Genomic DNA, 20,082 nt, shown 5'->3' with positions numbered 1-20,082 from the left:
TCAAATTGGCCCAGTGACTTGTTTTATTTGGCACTGTGAGCTAAGAATGGTTTTGACATTTTTAAAGGTTTTTTAAAAAGTTTTGTGGTACATAAAAATTATATGAAATTCAAACTTTAGTGTTCTGAAGTAGTTTGTAATATAACCACACTTGTTTGTTTACATCTTGTCTATGTCTGTTCTCATACCATAATGGTTGAGTAGTAGCAACAGATCCTATAGCCTACAAAGTGAAAAGTATTTACAGTCTACCTCTTTACAGAAAAAAATTTGCCTATTCCTGTCTTAGACCATAGAGTCAGGAATTGTTCATTTCTCATTACTAAGGGAAATTAAAATATTGAAATCTTAATCCTGAAGTTCTTTGAATTTGGGCTTATTAAAACTCGAGTATTTTAGAGTTAAAAGGAATCTCAGAAATAATCTCATTTATCTTATTATTTTACAAATAAAGAAACTGATTCAGAGTGAGAGGTTTTTTTTAATTGAATTATTATGATTAATTTTTGTTTTTTAGAAAATAGACTCAGCAATAAGCTGATAGAGAAACTAATGATCTGTATCATGGAACAACTTGCAAAAATCATTTGTTCTTATATTGCAGAAAAAAATGGTTTTCCTTAAACAACAAGCTATTAAGATTTCTTCTTTGGAATTTTTAAAGTAAATATTTTTAAAATAAATATTTAAAGAATGTTAATAGCCTTTGCCTTTTATTAGCACCCATAATTCTTTCAACTCTCACAGGTATGAGGTTCTTTTTGTGAAATGACTAAAAATGCTACAGGATCTTCCATACATTCTTCATTAAGTTCCTATTTGATTTAGGATTTAAAGTCTTAAATCATCATAGATTCCAAGGTGAATTGTTAATGTATAAGACTAATTTCTAGAGTTTTCTTTTATCTGTCCATCCTCAGATACCATGAAAAGTTTATTTAAACTTAGTTTTCAACTAAGCTTTTCCTTTAGTCATAACATATAATGGGATGCTAGCGTACTAACACATAGCATTTTTATTTTCTAATGTTGACTATAGATTTTCTTCATTTAACTTTTATTCCTGGTTCTTTTTGACAACTATTTACTTCTGATAAAACAAGTCAAATTAACAAAAACACAGTAAAATCAATTTGTGGGGATTTGGAAAAGCTGATTCTTTAACTTTATATTCAGGAATTGGTGGTTTTAGGTTCATTAAAATTGTAATTAATTAAATGCAAAACTAATTAAATGCATAGGAAGAAGTATTTTAGGAATATATATTAAAGCTGTTTGAACTTTAAAGATGTTCGTTAAACAAAAGAAACACAAGTATTGGTGTATATTTGTGAAAATTTTAGTCTTTGATAACTAGATTCAGAAAAGTCATTTTATTTGGTTAATATAGTCTGTTTCTCTGAAGATCGGTTTTGAATGAACCTTGACATTTTTCTAAATTGCATAGAAGGGGCTATCTGATTTCATTTAGTATAATAAAAGAGAAGTTGTTTTTCTAAACCATAGTGAGAGATACTACTTTCATTAACTTTTTGTTCATGTGATAATTCTTGAACATCCATAATATGTCAGGCAGTGATGCAGGTGTTGGAAGTATAGAGTTGAAATAGAATTAATTCTTCATGCCCTCACAATGCTCATAGTTGAACAGATTGTCTAAGCATGTTTATCTGTTCATTTGTAGCACACGATACTACTATTCATCAGTCTTTCTCTTTACTTTTATAGCATGCTTTTCCGGGAAATCTCCATGTACATGGTTTTCTGTTACTTCCTTTGCACCAAAATCTGCATAAAATAATTTCATGGATAGCTCCTAAATGGCTTACATATCCTTTAAATGTATTTATGTATCTACGACTCTATCCTTGATCCTCTGTGTATTTTATTCTGAGTAGTGCTTATAGCTGAAGCTCTAAACTTCTTCTTTTCTCTTTCCTGTCTCCTTCCTCCTACTTTTTCTTTCTCTCAAAATAGTATTGAGTACTTTGTTCCAGGTATTTTTTATACAAAGAGACTACAGCACTGCATAAGAAGCACATGGCCTCTGTACTCTTGGCACTTACAACCTGGTGAAGGAGTAGTGCATTAAACACATAACCCCATACAAAATTACAGTTGTAGACAACACAATGAAACACAAGTGTAAAATGACATGAGGGTGTGTGTTAAGGAAACTAACCCTGTCTGGGAACATTACTGAGAAAGTGACGCTTATATTGGGACCTCAGAGATGAATGGTGGTTAGCAGAAGATGTGGGGGAGGAATACCAGGAAGAGGGAGGACCTTTGTGAAAGCCCGTAAGTAATTTAGCATATTCATACAACTGGAAGGATGTCTTGATGACTGGAATATGATGAACAAGTTGGAGGGTGATGCAAAAAGAGGCAGGAAAGCTGGCAGAGGTCAAATCTTGGTAGATCTTTTAAGCCATGCCAATGTTTTTGGACTCTTCCAAGAGAATTGAGGAGATATTAGTAGGGTTTTAGGTGGGGTAATTACTACTCAGATTTGTGTTTCTATTTTTTTTTAAGATTTTATTTATTTATTAGAGAAGGCAGGGGTGTGCATGTGCAAATAAGCGTCTGTGAGCTGGGGGAGGAGCAGAGGGTGAGGGAGAGGGAATCCCAAATAGACCCAAGGCTTAGCACATAGCCCGACATGGGGCTGTATGTCACAACTGCAAGATCATGACCTGAGCCAAAATTAAGAGTCAGATGTTCAACCAGCTGAGCCACCCTGGTGCCCCTCAGATTTGTGTTTTTAAAGGTTGACTTGGGTGTGAAGAGTAGTTTGAAGTGGGGCAAATGTGGATGTGCAGAAATGAGTTAAAAAGCTTTTATAATAGGGGCACCTGGGTCATGCAATGGCCTTTTGAACATCTGCCTTTGGCTCAGGTTGTGATCCCTGGATCCTGGGATTGGGTCCCACAATCCCTCTGCCCATGTCTCTGCTTCTCTTTGTGTGTCTCTGTGATTAAATAAATAAATATAATCTAAAAACAAACAAACAAACAAACAAACTTGGAATAGACCAGGCAAGAGGTGGTGGTAACTTAGATTATTAGAATTGCAGCAATAGACAGATTCAAGAACTATTTACAGGACATAATTGACAAGATTTTGTGATTATTTTGGTTTAGGGAGTAAAGCTGAAGGAACTGTCAAAGAGAAGTTTTCATATGCTTGTTTATGCCTATTTTGCTGACATTTTAGTATCTTGAACTCAGACATCTTTAAAATTGAAACTGAGTGGGTCAGTTAAGCAACTCTTTTTTTTTTTTTTTTTTTTTTAGATTTTATTTATTTATTCATGAAAGACACAGGGAGAGAGAGAGAGAGAGGCAGACACACAGGCAGAGGGAGAAGTAGGCTCCATGCAGGGAGCCAGACCTGGGACTTGATCTAGGGTCTCCAGGATCACACCCTGGGCTGAAGGCAGTGCTAAACCGCTGAGCCACCCGGGCTGCCCCAGTTAAGCACCTCTTGATTTCGGCTCAGGTCAGTATCTCAGGGTTGTAAGATAGAGCCCAAAATTTGAAAATAAAATAGAATCAGTTTTTTCCTTTTAGAAACTAATTCTTCCCCATGACTTCCCCAATTTTGTGAATGACATCTCTACCTCCAGGTGGCCTAGGCATACAACTTTTGTTTTGGTCACAACTTCCACTAAATTGGTTACCACGTATTAAGGACTTGACCTTTGGCATCTAGAGTCTGTTCCTTCCCTTCCTTCTCTTCCTCTTTTCTTTTCTTCCCCTCCCCCACTCTCTGCTTCCTCCTTCTCCTCAGTAGCATCCTCTTGCTAGATCATTAAACTGTGTTTTCATTGGTCTTTGAACTCCTTGAGGACAAGAACTGTCTTTTTCATCTTGTCTTTTTTAGTACCTAACAGTGTGTACCTCAACATTGGAGAGAGAAAAAAAGATAAAATAAAATAAAACAAAATACATTGTTTTCCTCAACTCTTGTTTCTTCCACTATAATTCTTACTCTTTGTCACATTTTTTCCCTCACTTTCTCAGTCATTTAAGGGCTTCCTTCTGTTTAAAGAAAAATTTGGTTTTAGGCCTGTGAGGTCATGAAAAACTGGCTGAGGATATGAAGAGTATGTGGGTTTTTTCTTTTCTTTTTTTTTTTTTTTTAAAGATTTTATTTATTTATTCATGACAGAGAGAGAGAGAGAGAGGCAGAGGGAGAAGCAGGCTCCATGCAGGGAGCCCGATGCAGGATTCGATCCTGGGTCTCCAAGATCACAACCTGGGCTGAAGGTGGCGCTAAACTGCTGGGCCACCAGGGCTGCCGGAGTTTGGGTTTTTTCTATAGTAATTCAGTAAAAATTGTGTCCTGTCCCTTTTTACACTATAGCCCTCACTACTACAAAGAGTCGATTTTTCTGGGAAGGGGATGTACTTGATATTTATTAGCATCCCCATTGTTGAATAAAAATTTTAAAAACTTTATTTAGTGCCATTTTGCATTTTTTAATTTTATAAAAATATTTGCAAAATTCAATTTTTAAAATCATTTAATGTATATTTCTTAGCTTTCCAGTATTGTTACTATCTCAGTAGCTTCATTGTGTGTTAGTATCTTATATGTACATCTAGAGTATATGATTTCAGAGAAAGTTTGTAGGAGAAATATTCAGATGTCTGCTTTGGAAGTATGTATTTTTTTCATAGCTTTATATATCCTAATAATGAACTTTCATAATTTTTTTTTCCACTTTTAGGAATAAGAAAATTTTAAATAAAAAGAAGTTGAAAAGAAAACAGAAGAGCAAGTCAAAAGTGAAGACAAGAAGCAAGGTAAAACTGCTGACAATTTATAGGGAGTAAGAACTTTTTCATACACTAATTGGAGTAAAAATGCCAAGATTAAAAATGTATAACTAGCACTATTTTTCTATTTTTTATTTTAATTTTTTAAAAAGCCTTTTATTACTTGGTTACACTAGTTAGTTTCATCTTTGGAGCCTCTCATGGCCAGTAGCCTGGAAGTTAGTATCTGGTTGCTGAAAATTATTTACTATTTATTCATGTGATTTTTGATCAGTTCTTTGGCAGACCATACCCATTTCTCTTCTCTTTTTTTTCCCCCACTCTGACTACATGTTCTACAAACTGAGTAAAATTGGCTTGTGAGTTGGGACTTGCATTTGGCCTATGCACATGTCATGAGTTAGGGAGAATCTTGGTGTATCCATATTGTTCTGAGCTCCTTTTGATGGTGGGTGGCTGTGCAAAAGAAAAGGCAATATAGAATATTTGAGTTAAATGAGACCATAGAGAGCAAGGATCCTTTTTTTTCCATCTAATGCAGAAATCTTCTCTATTAAATCTTTAACATTTTTACTTTCTACCAGAGTCTTTTCTTTTGAATGGTACCAAGAAGCCAAGACAGGAGAAAGAGAGGAGTCATAACCATGATTTCTAAACAGCTCTGCTTCTGGTTAAAGAATAATAGCTTAGCTTGGCCTGTAGTTCATATTTTAAGTTCTAAAGACAATTGTTTCCAACCCTTGTTAATTAGTGTTCTTGCCATTTTGTAACTGAGAGAAATATACATTAAAGTAGTAAACCAAAAAATAAAATTATAGGGGATGAAATTTATCTAGTGGCTCTATCTTGAGACACAGCTGGATCCTAGGGATTCAGTAATGTCATCAAATCTGTGTCTTTATCTCTTGCTTCTGCTTTCTTTTGTGTGTGGGCTTATTACCTGTGGCTGAGGACTAAGGCTGCTGGGAGCTCCAGCTTCATTTTCTTTGAGCAAGTTCTAGCAGAAAGTCTTGGGTATGATTTTTGATTGATCTTCATCACTCTGGCCTTAGTGATGGGGTACTTTGGTTAGACTGAGTTATGTTTATAACCCTGTGATGGGTGATAGGTGAGTACCCTGATGAGCAGGTCATGTGAAATGGGAGGGGGTAGTTACCCTACAGAAAATGTTGCTGGGTGGGCAGGTAAATAATATGTGTTCACTATATCATTTCTTATTACTACTGCTTTTGGAGTAAAAGAGGGAAGTGGAGAACATTCTCAATATACTTGATGTATAGTCATTTGGATTTTCAACCTCTACCCCTTTTCCACTTTTTGGTGTTATGTGAAAACCAGACTATGGGAATCTTGAAAAATTTTAAAAAATTGAGATTATCATAGTAATGTGGTTGTAAGAAATAATACGGTGATCCTGTATACTTATTTGTTTTTTCCAATTGCTAAGTTATTGCATCAATTAATGTAGTAAACTTCACATATCGATACTGACCCAGCCTACTGAATTTATTAAAATTTCACCAGTTTTACATGTACTCATTTGTGTTTGTATGTGTATGTATATTTAGCTCTATGCGATTTTATCACATGTGTAGATGGATCTGTGGACCATTATCACAGTCAATATATAGGAGTTCCATTACAAGGGTCTTTTTTGCTACTTTTGAAATAGCCACAGATATCCCCCCCCCCACACACACCATCTCCTTAGCTTCTGGCAATCACTTATCTATTTGCCATTTCTATAATTTTTTCATTTCAAGAATATTATATAAATGTAATCATGGGGATTAGCCTTTGCTGCTCAGCGTAATTCCCTTGACATTTTCCAAGTTGTTGCAAATATCATTAGTTTATACCTTTTTATTGCTGAGTAAGCTTTCCATGGTAAAGATATACCATGATTTGTTTAACCATTCATCCATTAAAGGAGGGATCCCTGGGTGGCGCAGCGGTTTGGCGCTTGCCTTTGGCCCAGGGCGCGATCTTGGAGACCCGGGATCGAATCCCACGTCGGGCTCCCGGTGCATGGAGCCTGCTTCTCCCTCTGCCTGTGTCTCTGCCTCTCTCTCTCTCTCACTGTGTGTGACTATCATAAATAAATAAAAATTAAAAAAAAACAAACAAAAAAAACATCCATTAAAGGACATCTGAATTGTCTCTTGTTTTTGGTTATTTTGAATGAATCTGTTATGAATATTCATGTGCTGGTTTTTGAATGAACATAAGTTTTTATTTCTTTGGCATAAATCCAGTTCAGTTGCTGGGTTGTACTGTAAGGTACATATTTAATTTTGTAAGAAACTGCCATGGTTTTTTTCTGGATGGCTGGATGATTTTACATTACCATTAACAATGTAGTTAATGGTACAGTTTCTCCAGTTTCTCTGTATCTTTACCAGCACTTGGTGTTGTCATTATTTTTTATTCTAGCCAGTCTGATACTATACTATATACTATATCTCATTTTGTTTTAATTTGCATTTTCCTAGTGGCTCACCATAGTGAATTTATTAGTTAGCTTCTGTATATCTTCTTTGGTGATATGCTTATTCATGTCTTTTGCCCATTTTCTAAATTGAATTGCTTATATGTTTTTTACTTTTGAGTTTTGAAAATTCTTTATATATTTTGCATGCTAGTCTTTTGTCAGGTATGTGATTTGCAGGTATTATCTACCAGTCCGTAACTCTACTGCTATTATTCTTTAAATTCTAATTTCCAGTTGTTCATTTTAAGTACAAAAATACACTGACTTTTTTTTTTAATATTATCTGGTATCCTATGATTTTGCTAAATCTGCATGTTTTTTTCTAGTGGCTTTTTTCAGACATCTTAAGGTTCTCTACATGTCTTCTGCAAATAAATTTGTTTTTTAGTAGATATTTTTTCCTTTCTGACTATACCTTGTAGTCATTTTTCTTGGTTTATTACCCTGCATATCTAGTACAATGTTGAATCATATCGCTGAGAATAGGTATCTTTTCCTTGTTTGCATCTTAGGATGCAGGCATTAAGTCTGTGTTAGCTGTGGGTGTTTCATAGATGCCCTGTATCCAGTTGTGGACATTTCCTTTTATTCCTAGTTTACTTACACTTTTTTATCATGAATAGGTGTTTGATTTGTCTCAAATGCTTATTCTGTGTTTATTTAGAGAATCATATGGTCGGTGTTTTAAATTATTTTTGTTGATATGGGGAATTATACTGATTCCTTTTCTAGTGTTGTAAACAGCCGATTTTTTGGTCATAATGTATTATCTTTTTCATATGTTCTTGAATTTGGTTTGCTAATAATTGGTTGCTTTTAATATCTATGGAAGGCATACTTACACATTATTTGTCAATTAACTTTGTTATGTTTTTTTCTAACAAGGAGTATTTCACTTTTCCCCCAATTATTTATGGAAGAAGGGAAGAATTTTGAGACCAGTCGTTTTGGTATTTGAGGCGTACTTCTGATATTTTTTGGAACTTGCCTTAATAGAATGTCTTAAACCAGTTCTGTATATTTATAATTTAAATGTTGATCTCAAAAGCACGATTGTGGTTTGATGAATAAAATACTGCGCCCAACCAGAAATTGACTAGTCTTAATAATTAAATTACCAATCATGAGGGAGGCCTGGGTGGCTGGCTCAAGTGATTGAGTGTCTGCTTTTGGCTCAGGTTGTAATCCTGGGGTCCTGGGATTGAGTCCTACCATCAGGCAGGAACTGATTCTCCCTCTGCCTATGTCTCTGCCTCTCTATGTGTCTCTCATGAATAAATTAATAAAATATTTTTTTTAAATTATGAAGCATGTAATTTTTAGTATTTATTAAAACTGATAGCTAGGAGAGAGCTTCAGGAAAGCATATGTCCATAATCTGCAGAAATCTAATTTCCTAACATTACCAGTATTTGAGAATGAAAATAGAAGAATTGATTAAAATTAAGATGGTTTTTTTTTTTTTTTGGTTCTGATTTCTGTTGAAGTCCCTAAATCCACTTTTTTTTTTTTCCTAAATCCACTTTTAAAAGAAATAAAAATTTAATTCAACATTTGTAGTAGGTCATTGAGACTCTGTAATATACATCTGGTGTCCCCTACAAAAGCACCAAATTAATATTCTGTAATACTACAACAGTTGAGCTTTGTTGGCTCTATTCCTATCATGGGATAAAAGGGTATTCCTATTAGACTCTTTGCCAGTCTCCAGCCCTTGTCAGTTTGGTTATTGCTGTGTTACTTAGAAATTTGTGAAATGTAGAAGAAAGGGTACTTACTATAAATTGAATCAGTAGACTTAGATTATCTTTGTTGTGTCACTTATTGACTTCTGTAACTCATCTAGCATGTTTAATCTTTAATTTTTATTTAAAGTGAGAATTGGTGATGATGGAAAAGAATATGAAATTGAAATATTATATCTTCTATTTCAGTCTGAAAACTTGGAGAATACAATAATCATACCAGATATCAAATTACATAGCAATCCTTCTGCATTTAATATTTATTGCAATGTACGCCATTGCGTTCTGGAATGGCAGAAAAAGGAAACATCGTTAGCAGCTGCATCCAAGAACTCTGTGCAGAGTGGAGAATCAGATAGTGATGAAGAGGAGGAATCCAAAGAGCCCCCTATCAAGCTTCCAAAGGTAAGTCACTAAGTTCCACATGGATGGATAACCTACAGATGTTTTGGCTATAGTACATATATTTGCAGCGCTAAAATACCTTGCAGTTTATAAAATTGTGCACTAAAAATTAACAGCGCTTATTGGTAAAAACAGGCCTGGGGCCGACCAGGAAAACTCTGCAACTTTATAACTGGTTGTTAACAAAGTCCATGATTGGTAACTCAGTGGTGAGTACTTGGCAGCCCTGGAAGAAAGATTAGGGGCTTTTTGTTTGTTTGTTTTGATTAGGGGCTTTTAAAAATGTACAAAAGCAGTAAAGTGGGAATAGTGGCTTGTAAACACTGAGCCATTGCAGGTAGAAGTGGAACTCTGAGTCGGTGGGCTGCTATTAAGGTGAGCATAAGCAGAATTGCAAACTACCACAAGCCAAGAGCCATAGAAAGCCAGAGGTGCTCCCTTCTGGGAAAGGAACCCTTGGTACAGGTATGCATTTTTATTTTTCTAGAACTAAAACTAGAAGGGCCCTTGACTATGTAGCTGCTTAGCTGAAAGCTTTTGCCTTTTCTGCCTAAGAATATAATTGTACTCTTGCTACTTTGGCTCCCCTTGCCTATGAGAAAAATTACATATGAAGCAACCAAACTTCTACATTGTTCTGCTATAATACTTCTCTTTACCAGAGATATATAAGCTAATTGGTATTATAAAAACATGTATGGTATTAGACAAACTATTAAGATATTCCCTTCTTTTAAGTATTAATATATTTCAAGACTGTAATGTTATTTCATATATATTTTTTCTGTATTGTAGGTGTAGTTCGTATTTCTAACAAAAGACATATAGACATTTTTAAAAGGGTACCTTTACTATAAATGGTTCATGTGTATTGCTTTTTTCTAAATATAGGCATTTAAAAATGGTTTTCTTTCTCATAAATGATTAAAGTCTATTGCTTTTTTTTTACTAAACTGGTATCTTGGGCAGCCCCGGTGGCACAGCGGTTTAGCGCCGCCTGCAGCCTGGGGTGATCCTGGAGACGCTGGATCAAGTCCCACATTGGGCTCCTTGCATGGAGCCTGCTTCTCCCTCTGCCTGTTCCTCAGCCCCTCTCTCCCTCTGTGTCTCTATGAATAAATAAATAAAATTTAAAAAAAATTTAAAAAAATAAATAAACTGGTATCTTAAAACTCTGCCTTGGAGGCGTTTATACATGTACAGAGGGGCTATCATGCAAATATTTTGCTATTTGAAAATAGCAGCCAAGATAGAAAGTACACCACTGTCCTTAATCATTACTATGGGATTCTTCTCACCTTATGCTCAGCGGATGACTTGCTTCCTGGTTCATAGAGTAAAAGTGATTGTATGAACTTCCTCAGCCTTTTAGTCAACTGTCTTCAAATATCTTTCTCTTGGGTTCTTCCTTTAGTTCCTTTCTCTCCACTGTCCTTAAGTGTGCCTTCTTTACTGACTCCTTTCTTCTACTTAAAGCTAGCAAGCTCATCTTTTTCATGTAAGCTTATCTAGGTAGAGAGTTTTCCATCAGTACTGACACGTCAGGGAACAGGGTACAATGATTAAGAACATGGACAGTGGAGTCAAACTGCACAGGCTCAAACACTCACCATTAAAAATACTAGTTGTGTGATGCTGGGAAAGTTAGTTGACTTATCTGTGCCTATTTTGTCATCTATGAAATGAAGAGAACATCCACCTCACAGGGTTGTAGGAGGATTTTGTGAGTTAATAAGTGTCATAAGTAGTTACAAGTATATCAGGTTAGGTGCAAACAAGGTGCAAATAAGGCATTGTGTAGGTGCAAATGAATTTGAGTTACTTTTCAAGGAACTCTTCAATTTATTAATAAATACTTTATGTCCAAGGAAATAAAACTTCTGGACAATCTGTGAGATGATAGGACGAGAGGGGAAGAAGTGCCGAGATGTCTTTATGCAGAAGCACTCAGAATGCTGTGGGTTAGGGTGTGGGTGGGGACTGAAACTTCCAGGTGGTGTTTTTGGCAGGCATTTGCATGACTGAAAGGACTGACATGGAAGAAGAGATGAGGCCTTCAGGGCTTGAGGTGAGGGGAATTTGAGGGCAGGTGAGAAATGGTAGTGTTTTTTTTCCTTTCAACCAGTTCTGCTCCAGATGCTACTCTTTTACATCAGTTCTTTCCTTCTCTTTTCAGTTGTTCCTCTATTGTTCCTCCTACACATGTGGCTGTCACTTTGCTTCTTTTCACTGAGTTTTTTTTTTCTCTCCTACTTCTTTCCTCTCACATAATTTTTTTTTTAATGCTTGTTAAACATTTTATTTTTTTTAAATTAATTTTTATTGGTGTTCAATTTACCAACATACAGAAAAACACCCAGTGCTCATCCCTTCAGGTGTCCACCTCAGTGCCCGTCACCCATTCCCCTCCAACACCCGCCCTCCTCCCCTTCCACCACCCCTAGTTCGTTTCCCAGGGTTAGGAGTCTTTATGTTCTGTCTCCCTTCCTGATATTTCCCAACATTTCTTTTCCCTGCCTTTATATTCCCTTTCACTATTATTTATATTCCCCAAATGAATGAGAACATGCACTGTTTGTCCTTCTCCGATTGACTTATTTCACTCAGCATAATACCCTCCAGTTCCATCCACGTTGAAGCAAATGGTGGGTATTTGTCGTTTCTAATTGCTGAGTAATATTCCATTGTATATATAAACCACATCTTCTTTATCCATTCATCTTTCGATGGACACCAAGGCTCCTTCCACAGTTTGGCTATTGTGGCCATTGCTGATAGAAACATCGGGGTGCAGGTGTCCCGACGTTTCATTGCATCTGAATCTTTGGGGTAAATCCCCAACAGTGCAATTGCTGGGTCGTAGGGCAGGTCTATTTTTAACTCTTTGAGGAACCTCCACACAGTTTTCCAGAGTGGCTGCACCAGTTCACATTCCCACCAACAGTGTAAGAGGGTTCCCTTTTCTCTGCATCCTCTCCAACATTTGTTGTTTCCTGCCTTGTTAACTTTCCCCATTCTCACTGGTGTGAGGTGGTATCTCATTGTGGTTTTGATTTGTATTTCCCTGATGGCAAGAGATCCAGAGCATTTTCTCATGTGCATGTTGGCCATGTCCATGTCTTCCTCTGTGAGATTTCTCTTCATGTCTTTTGCCCATTTCATGATTGGATTGTTTGTTTCTTTGGTGTTGAGTTTAATAAGTTCTTTATAGATTTTGGAAACTAGCCCTTTATCTGATACGTCGTTTGCAAATATCTTCTCCCATTCTGTAGGTTGTCTTTTAGTTTTGTTGACTGTATCCTTTGCTGTGCAAAAGCTTCTTATCTTGATGAAGTCCCAATAGTTCATTTTTGCTTTTGTTTCTTTTGCCTTTGTGGATGTATCTTGCAAGAAGTTACTGTGGCCGAGTTCAAAAAGGGTGTTGCCTGTGTTCTCTTCTATGATTTTGATGGACTCTTGTCTCACATTTAGATCTCTCATCCATTTTGAGTTTATCTTTGTGTATGGTGAAAGAGAGTGGTCCAGTTTCATTCTTTTGCATGTGGATGTCCAATTTTCCCAACACCATTTATTGAAGAGACTGTCTTTCTTCCAATGGATAGTCTTTCCTCCTTTATCAAATATTAGATGACCATACATTTCAGGGTCCACTTCTGGGTTCTCTATTCTGTTCCATTGATCTATGTGTCTGTTTTTGTGCCAGTACCACACTGTCTTGATGACCACAGCTTTGTAGTACAACCTGAAATCTGGCATTATGATGCCCCCAGCTATGGTTTTCTTTTTTAAAATTCCTCTGGCTATTCGGGGTCTTTTCTGATTCCACACAAATCTTAAAATAATTTGTTCTAACTCTCTGAAGAAAGTCCATGGTATTTTGATAGGGATTGCATTAAACGTGTAAATTGCCCTGGGTAACATTGACATTTTCACAATATTAATTCTGCCAATCCAGGAGCATGGAATATTTTTCCATCTCTTTGTGTCTTCCTCAGTTTCTTTCAGAAGTGTTCTATAGTTTTTAGGGTATAGATCTTTTACCTCTTTGGTTAGGTTTATTCCTAGGTATCTTATGCTTTTGGGTGCAATTGTAAATGGGATTGACTCCTTAATTTCTCTTTCTTCAGTCTCATTGTTAGTGTATAGAAATGCCATTGATTTCTGGGCATTGATTTTGTATCCTGCCACGCTACCAAATTGCTGTATGAGTTTTAGCAATCTTGGAGCGGAGGCTTTTGGGTTTTCTATGTAGAGTATCATGTCATCGGCGAAGAGGAGAGTTTGACTTCTTCTTTGCCAATTTGAATGCCTTTAATGTCTTTTTGTTGTCTGATTGCTGAGGCGAGGACTTCCAGAACTATGTTGAACAGCAGTGGTGAGAGTGGACATCCCTGTCTTGTTCCTGATCTTAGGGGAAAGGCTCCCAGTGCTTCCCCATTGAGAATGATATTTGCTGTGGGCTTTTCATAAATGGCTTTTAAGATGTCGAGGAAAGTTCCCTCTATCCCAACACTCTGAAGGGTTTTGATCAGGAATGGATGTTGTATTTTGTCAAATGCTTTCTCTGCATCTAATGAGAGGATCATATGGTTCTTGGTTTTTCTCTTGCTGATATGATGAATCACATTGATGGTTTTACGAGTGTTGAACCAGCCTTGTGTCCCGGGGATAAATCCTACTTGGTCATGGTGAATAATTTTCTTAATGTGTTGTTGGATCCTATTGGCTAGTATCTTGTTGAGAATTTTTGCATCCATGTTCATCAGGGATATTGGTCTGTAATTCTCCTTTTTGGTGGGATCTTTGTCTGGTTTCGGAATTAAGGTGATGCTGGCCTCATAGAACGAATTTGGAAGTACTCCATCTCTTTCTATCTTTCCAAACAGCTTTAGTAGAATAGGTATGATTTCTTCTTTAAACGTTTGATAGAATTCCCCTGGGAAGCCATCTGGCCCTGGACTCTTGTGTCTTGGGAGGTTTTTGATGACTGCTTCAATTTCCTTCCTGGTTATTGGCCTGTTCAGGTTTTCTATTTCTTCCTGCTCCAGTTTTGGTAGTTTGTGGCTTTCCAGGAATGCGTCCATTTCTTCTAGATTTCCTAATTTATTGGCGTACAGCTGTTCATAATATGTTTTTAAAATCGTTTGTATTTCCTTGGTGTTGGTGGTGATCTCTCCTTTCTCATTCATGATTTTATTAATTTGAGTCTTCTCTCTCTTCTTTTTAATAAGGTTGGCTAATGGTTTATCTATCTTATTAATTCTTTCAAAGAACCAACTCCTGGTTCTGTTGATCTGTTCCACAGTTCTTTTGGTCTCGATTTCATTTAGTTCTGCTCGAATTTTAATTAACTGTCTTCTTCTGCTGGGGGTGGGGTCTATTTGTTGCTTTTTCTCTAGTTCCTTTATGTGTAAGGTGAGCTTTTGAATTTGAGTTCTTTCCAGTTTTTGAATGGATGCTTGTATTGCGATGTATTTCCCCCTCAGGACTGCTTTTGCTGCATCCCAAAGATTTTGAACAGTTGTATCTTCATTCTCATTAGTTTCCATGAATCTTTTTAAATCTTCCTTAATTTCCTGGTTGACCTTTTCATCTTTTAGCAGGATGGTCCTTAACCTCCACGTGTTTGTGGTCCTTCCAAACTTCTTGTTGTGATTAAGTTCTAATTTCAAGGCATTATGGTCTGAGAATATACAGGGGACTATCCCTATCTTTTGTTATTGGTTCAGACCCGATTTGTGACCCAGTACGTGGTCTATTCTGGAGAAAGTTCCATGTGCACTTGAGAAGAATGTGTATTCAGTTGAGTTTGGATGTAAAGTTCTGTAGATATCTGTGAAATCCATCTGGTCCAGTGTATCATTTAAAGCTCTCGTTTCTTTGGAGATGTTGTGCTTAGAAGACCTATCGAGAGTAGAAAGAGCTAGATTGAAGTCACCAAGTATAAGTGTATTATTATCAAAGTGTTTCTTCAGTTTGGTTATTAATTGGTTTAAATATTTGGCAGCTCCCACATTCGGGGCATATATATTGAGGAGTGTTAAGTCCTCTTGTTGGATAGATCCTTTGAGTATGAGATAGTGTCCCTCTTCATCTCTCACTATAGTCTTTGGGGTAAATTTTAATTTATCTGATATAAGGATGGCAACCCCTGCTTTCTTTTGAGGACCATTTGAATGGTAAATGGTTCTCCAACCTTTTATTTTCAGGTTGTAGGTGTCCTTCTGTCTAAAATGAGTCTCTTGTAGACAGCAAATAGATGGGTCCTGCTTTTTTATCCAGTCTGAAACCCTGCGCCTTTTGATGTGGTCATTAAGCCCGTTCACGTTCAGAGTTACTATTGACAGATATGAGTTTAGTGTCATCGTGATATCTATTCAGTCCTTGTTTTTGTGGATTGTTCCACTGAACTTCTTCTTAAAGGGGAATTTTAAGAGTCCCCCTTAAAATTTCTTGCAGAGCTGGTTTGGAGGTTACATATTCTTTCAGTTCCTGCCTGTCTTGGAAGCTCTTTATCTCTCCTTACATTTTGAATGAGAGCCTTGCTGGATAAAGTATTCTTGGTTGCATGTTCTTCTCATTTAGGACCCTGAATATATCCTGCCAGCCCTTTCTGGCCTGCCAGGTCTCTGTGGAGAGGTCTGCTGTTACCCAAATATTCCTCCCCATAAAAGTCAGGGACTTTTTTTCTCTTGCTGCCTTAAGGATCTTCTTTGGGATTTGCAAGCTTCACTATTAAATGTCGAGGTGTTGAACGGTTTTTGTTGATTTTACGGGGGGTATCTCTATTTCCTGGATCTGAATGCCTGTTTCCCTTCCCAGATTCGGAAAGTTTTCAGCTAGGATTTGTTCAAATACATATTCTGGCCCTCTGTCCCTTTCGGCGCCCTCGGGAACCCCAATTAAACGTAGGTTTTTCTTCCTCAGGCTGTCATTTATTTCCCTTAATCTATCCTCATGGTCTTTTAATTGCCTGTCTCTTTTTTCCTCAGTTCCCCTCTTTGCCATCAACTTGTCTTCTATGTCACTCACTCGTTCTTCCACCTCGTTAAGCCTCATCGTTAGGACTTCTAGCTTGGATTGCATCTCATTTAATTGATTTTTAATTTCTGCCTGATTGGATCTAAATTCTGCAGTCATGAAGTCTCTTGAGTCCTTTATGGTTTTTTCTAGAGCCACCAGTAGCTGTATAATAGTGCTTCTGAATTGGCTTTCTGACATTGAATTGTAACCCAGATTTTGTAACTCTGTGGGAGAGAGGGCTGTTTCTGATTCTTTTTTTTTGAGGTGAGGTTTTCCTTCTAGTCATTTTGCTCAGTGCAGAGTGGCCAAAAACAAGTTGTATTGGGAAAAGGAGAAAAAGAGAGAGAAGGAAAGAAAAGAGAAAAAGAAAAAAGAGAAAGAAGGGGGAAAAAGGGGGGAAAAAGAGAAAGAAAAAGGAGAAAAAAAGGGGGGTGGGGTGGGGGAAGCAATCAGAAATCAAGAAGAAAGAAAGAAAAAAAAAGCACAAAACAAAACAAAAACCAAAAAACAAATAAACACGGGGGAGTATCTTCCGATTCTGTATACTTTTAAGTCCCTTGACTTCCTCTGGAACTGGTCGGTGTTGCTGGTCTTCTGGGGGAGGGGCCTGCTGTGCTGATTTTCAGGTGTTAGCCCTTGGGGGAGCTGCTCTACCCCTGCCTGGTGCAGGGCTCAATGGGGGTTGTTCACCCCGTGAGGCCCCGGGAGGAAGCCACAGTGGCGGGGCGGCAGCTCTGCAGCCCTGGAGTCAGCTCCCGCAGTAACTCCGGGGCTCTCCGTCTGCAGGGCCTGGGGGCTCCCGGGCGGCGCCGCTGATCTGCTCAGTTCCAGGCAGGAGCGTCCTTGGTGTCCTGGGCCCTCCGGCCTCTGCCTGTCCCAGGGGGAGGCCGGATCCTGGGCTGTGTCCCGGCGCCCTGTGCTCCGGGGCCTGCGCTTTTGGATTCGCGCTCCCGCCCCACAGCCCCCTCCGCGGTGCCGCCGCCCGAGCCCCTCCGAGCTGTTCCCGGAGCCGCGCCGCCCCCTCCGTGCGGAGCTTCTTCCTCCGCCCGAGCCGCCGCCGCTGAGCTGCTCCCGGAGCCGCGCAGCCCCCTCCGCGGAGCCGCCCCCGAGCCCCTCCGAGCTGCTCCGGGTCCCGCAGTGCGCGCTGCAGCCCTTAGGGAGCTCGGCGCATCTCCCCGCGGCGCAGGTGCCTGTTAGTGTCCCCGGGAGCCCGAGGGCATCCCCGCCCTCCTGGGTCCTGCTCCAACTTCCTGCGAGGCCTTCCCCCCCCCCCCCCCCCCCCCCGCCTCCCGAAGGTTGGTGCAGCTCCTGCTCCTCCGGGACGGGGCTCTCCTGTCCTGGGGACACTCGCCCCGGCCTCAGCCCGGCTCCTCGCGGGGCCCCTCCCCCTTGGAGGCCTTTTGTTTCTTTATTTCTTTTTCCCCCGTCTTCCTACCTGATAGAAGCGCGAACTCTTCTCACTGCAGCATTCCAGCTGGTCTCTCTTTAAATCTCAGGCCAAATTCGTAGATTTTCAGGATGATTTGAAGGTTTTCTAGGTAATTTGTTGAGGACAGGTGATTTGGAGACCCTACTCTTCCGCCATCTTGCCCCTCCCCCTCCTCTCACATAATTAAAGCAGTTTTTATTTGTTGTTGAAATAGCAGTTTGATCCAGTTTTATTCTCTCCTTGAATTTTAAAAACTAAGTTGAATTTATTACATAGACTTTGCAAGGTTTTTTTGCTTTTGGTTTTTGTGCGTCAGCAATCTTTGATATTTTAAAAAAGACTTTCTTACCTATACCTAAGTGCTTTCTATTAAGTTTTTTTTCCCCAAAATACAGATTTTAGGGGCCCCTGGGTCGCTCAGTTGGTTAAGCATCTGCCTTCAGCTCAGGTCATGATCCCAGGGTCCTGGGATGGAGCCCCATGTAGGGCTCCCTGCTCAGTGGGGGCCTGCTTCTTCTCCCTCTCCTTCTGCCTCTCCCCTCCACTCACGGACTTTCTCTTCTCTCTCAAATAAAAAAGTAAAATCTTAAAAACTAAGATATAGTTTTTACCCCATTCAAACCATCTTTCACTATCTGATTTCTAGATCCTCTAAAATGTTCCAAGCTTTATAACTACGTAATTCTTAATAGTTTTTTTTTAGGATTCATACTTCCCTTTCAGTCTTATTTGAGGCTAGTCATACCACATATTTTGTTAAAAGGTATAGATTTACATAGACTTATTTATTTACTTCTTAAGTTTATTTACTTCTGAATTCTTTTTTGAGTTGTAGCAAGCATTGTATTAGGCCCTGAAAATAAAATGATGAGACACAGTCCCTACCCTCAAGAAAGTTATGTCTGGTAGGGGTAAACAGACATGTCTAGTCAGTTAAGGGTTCCTAGGGGCATGGTAGGTGTAGTGGAACGTGGTAGAATAAGAATGTAGCACTGACTACAGATTCCTGTGCAGGCAAAGGGAACAGCGTCATTGTAAAAGTACAAGTGGTCTGTTTTGGCTAAAGTGGAGTAGCTGAGTAGAGCAGGAGGCAGAGAGCGGGGGTTAGATCGTTAAGGGCATTCTGTGTCTTGTAGCCACTTTCAGATTTTGTCTTGTGATTTGGAAATATTGAAGATTTAAAGCAAAGGAGTTTGATCAGACTTGTATTTTAGTAAAGTTACTTGGGTACTAGTAAGACAGATTACTAGAGGGTAAGATTAGAGCAGAGGGGCCAGTGAGGTAGCTATTACAGTTGTTGAGGAGGGGTTACTGAGGCTTGGAATGAGGGTAGTGGTAGTGTTTGGCATATAGGAAGTGTTAAGAAAGTAGAATTGACAGGAATTAGTAATTAGTTGAAGATGAAGGCTGAAAGAGAAGGTGGAATCTAAGCATATTTCTAAAGTTTCTGAGTGACAATGCCATTTACCGCAGGAGGGAGAACTGGAGGAGAAACAGTGCTTTGCTGGAATGATGATGAAGTTTAGTTCTGGCCATACTGAGTTTGAGGTCCTGTGAGGTATCCCATGTACACTATATAGGGCTGAAGTTCCAAAGAAAGGTCCCAGCTAAAAATAGAGATTTGGGAGCTATCACTGTGTGGGGGAAGAAAGTGAAACAAAATTCTGTTAGAGATAGAATGGGGCTTTGAAAAGTTGTAAGGACACTTTTGGGTGTCAAGAGAAAGGGAAGAAGTTGCTAGTAGTCATAGATAAATTTGTATGTTAGAGGATAGGAACTTAGACATTTCACACCCAGACTTTTTAAGAAGGAGAATTCTTTCTCTTCTTTTTGCCCTTCTCTTCTTCCTCCTCTGCTGCTACACTTCCTCCACCCTTCCTTTTGTTCCCCTCAATATTTTTATTTGTAAATATCATCTCTACCAAATATTTCCTTTATATAAAAAATTCTGAAAGAATTTTCCCTCTGTGGTAATACATATAAATCTACTTTTGGTTTCCTCTTGAGTTTTTTCAGTGTATTTTGGAAGTATTAGAATGGATTCTAGGACTTTTAAAGCAGTTTTTAACGTATAGTTGACATATAATGTTATTACTGGTTTCAGGTATGCAACATACAGGTAATTCTGTACATTTTGAAATGTTCACCATAAGTGTAGTCACTACATGTTGTCACGCAACATCATTACGATATTATTGATAATAT

General features: G+C 38.4%; 1 protein-coding gene across 24 annotated transcripts in view; it reads left to right on the top strand.

Annotated features, from left to right (window-relative positions):
• Positions 1–20,082, top strand: part of MYCBP2 (MYC binding protein 2) — a 266,736-nt gene that overhangs the window by 23,854 nt on the left and 222,800 nt on the right. For all 24 annotated transcript variants that reach the window (XM_072760790.1, XM_072760789.1, XM_072760784.1 and 21 more), the window contains exons 2-3: positions 4,736–4,811; positions 9,210–9,425. In XM_072760790.1, coding sequence (XP_072616891.1) covers positions 4,736–4,811; positions 9,210–9,425 — 292 coding nt within the window. The remainder of the gene's footprint in view (positions 1–4,735; positions 4,812–9,209; positions 9,426–20,082) is intronic.

The sequence above is a fragment of the Vulpes vulpes genome, chromosome 6, assembly GCF_048418805.1.
Source record: "Vulpes vulpes isolate BD-2025 chromosome 6, VulVul3, whole genome shotgun sequence".
NCBI lineage: Eukaryota > Metazoa > Chordata > Mammalia > Carnivora > Canidae > Vulpes > Vulpes vulpes.
This window is presented reverse-complemented; position numbering and strand designations above follow the sequence as displayed.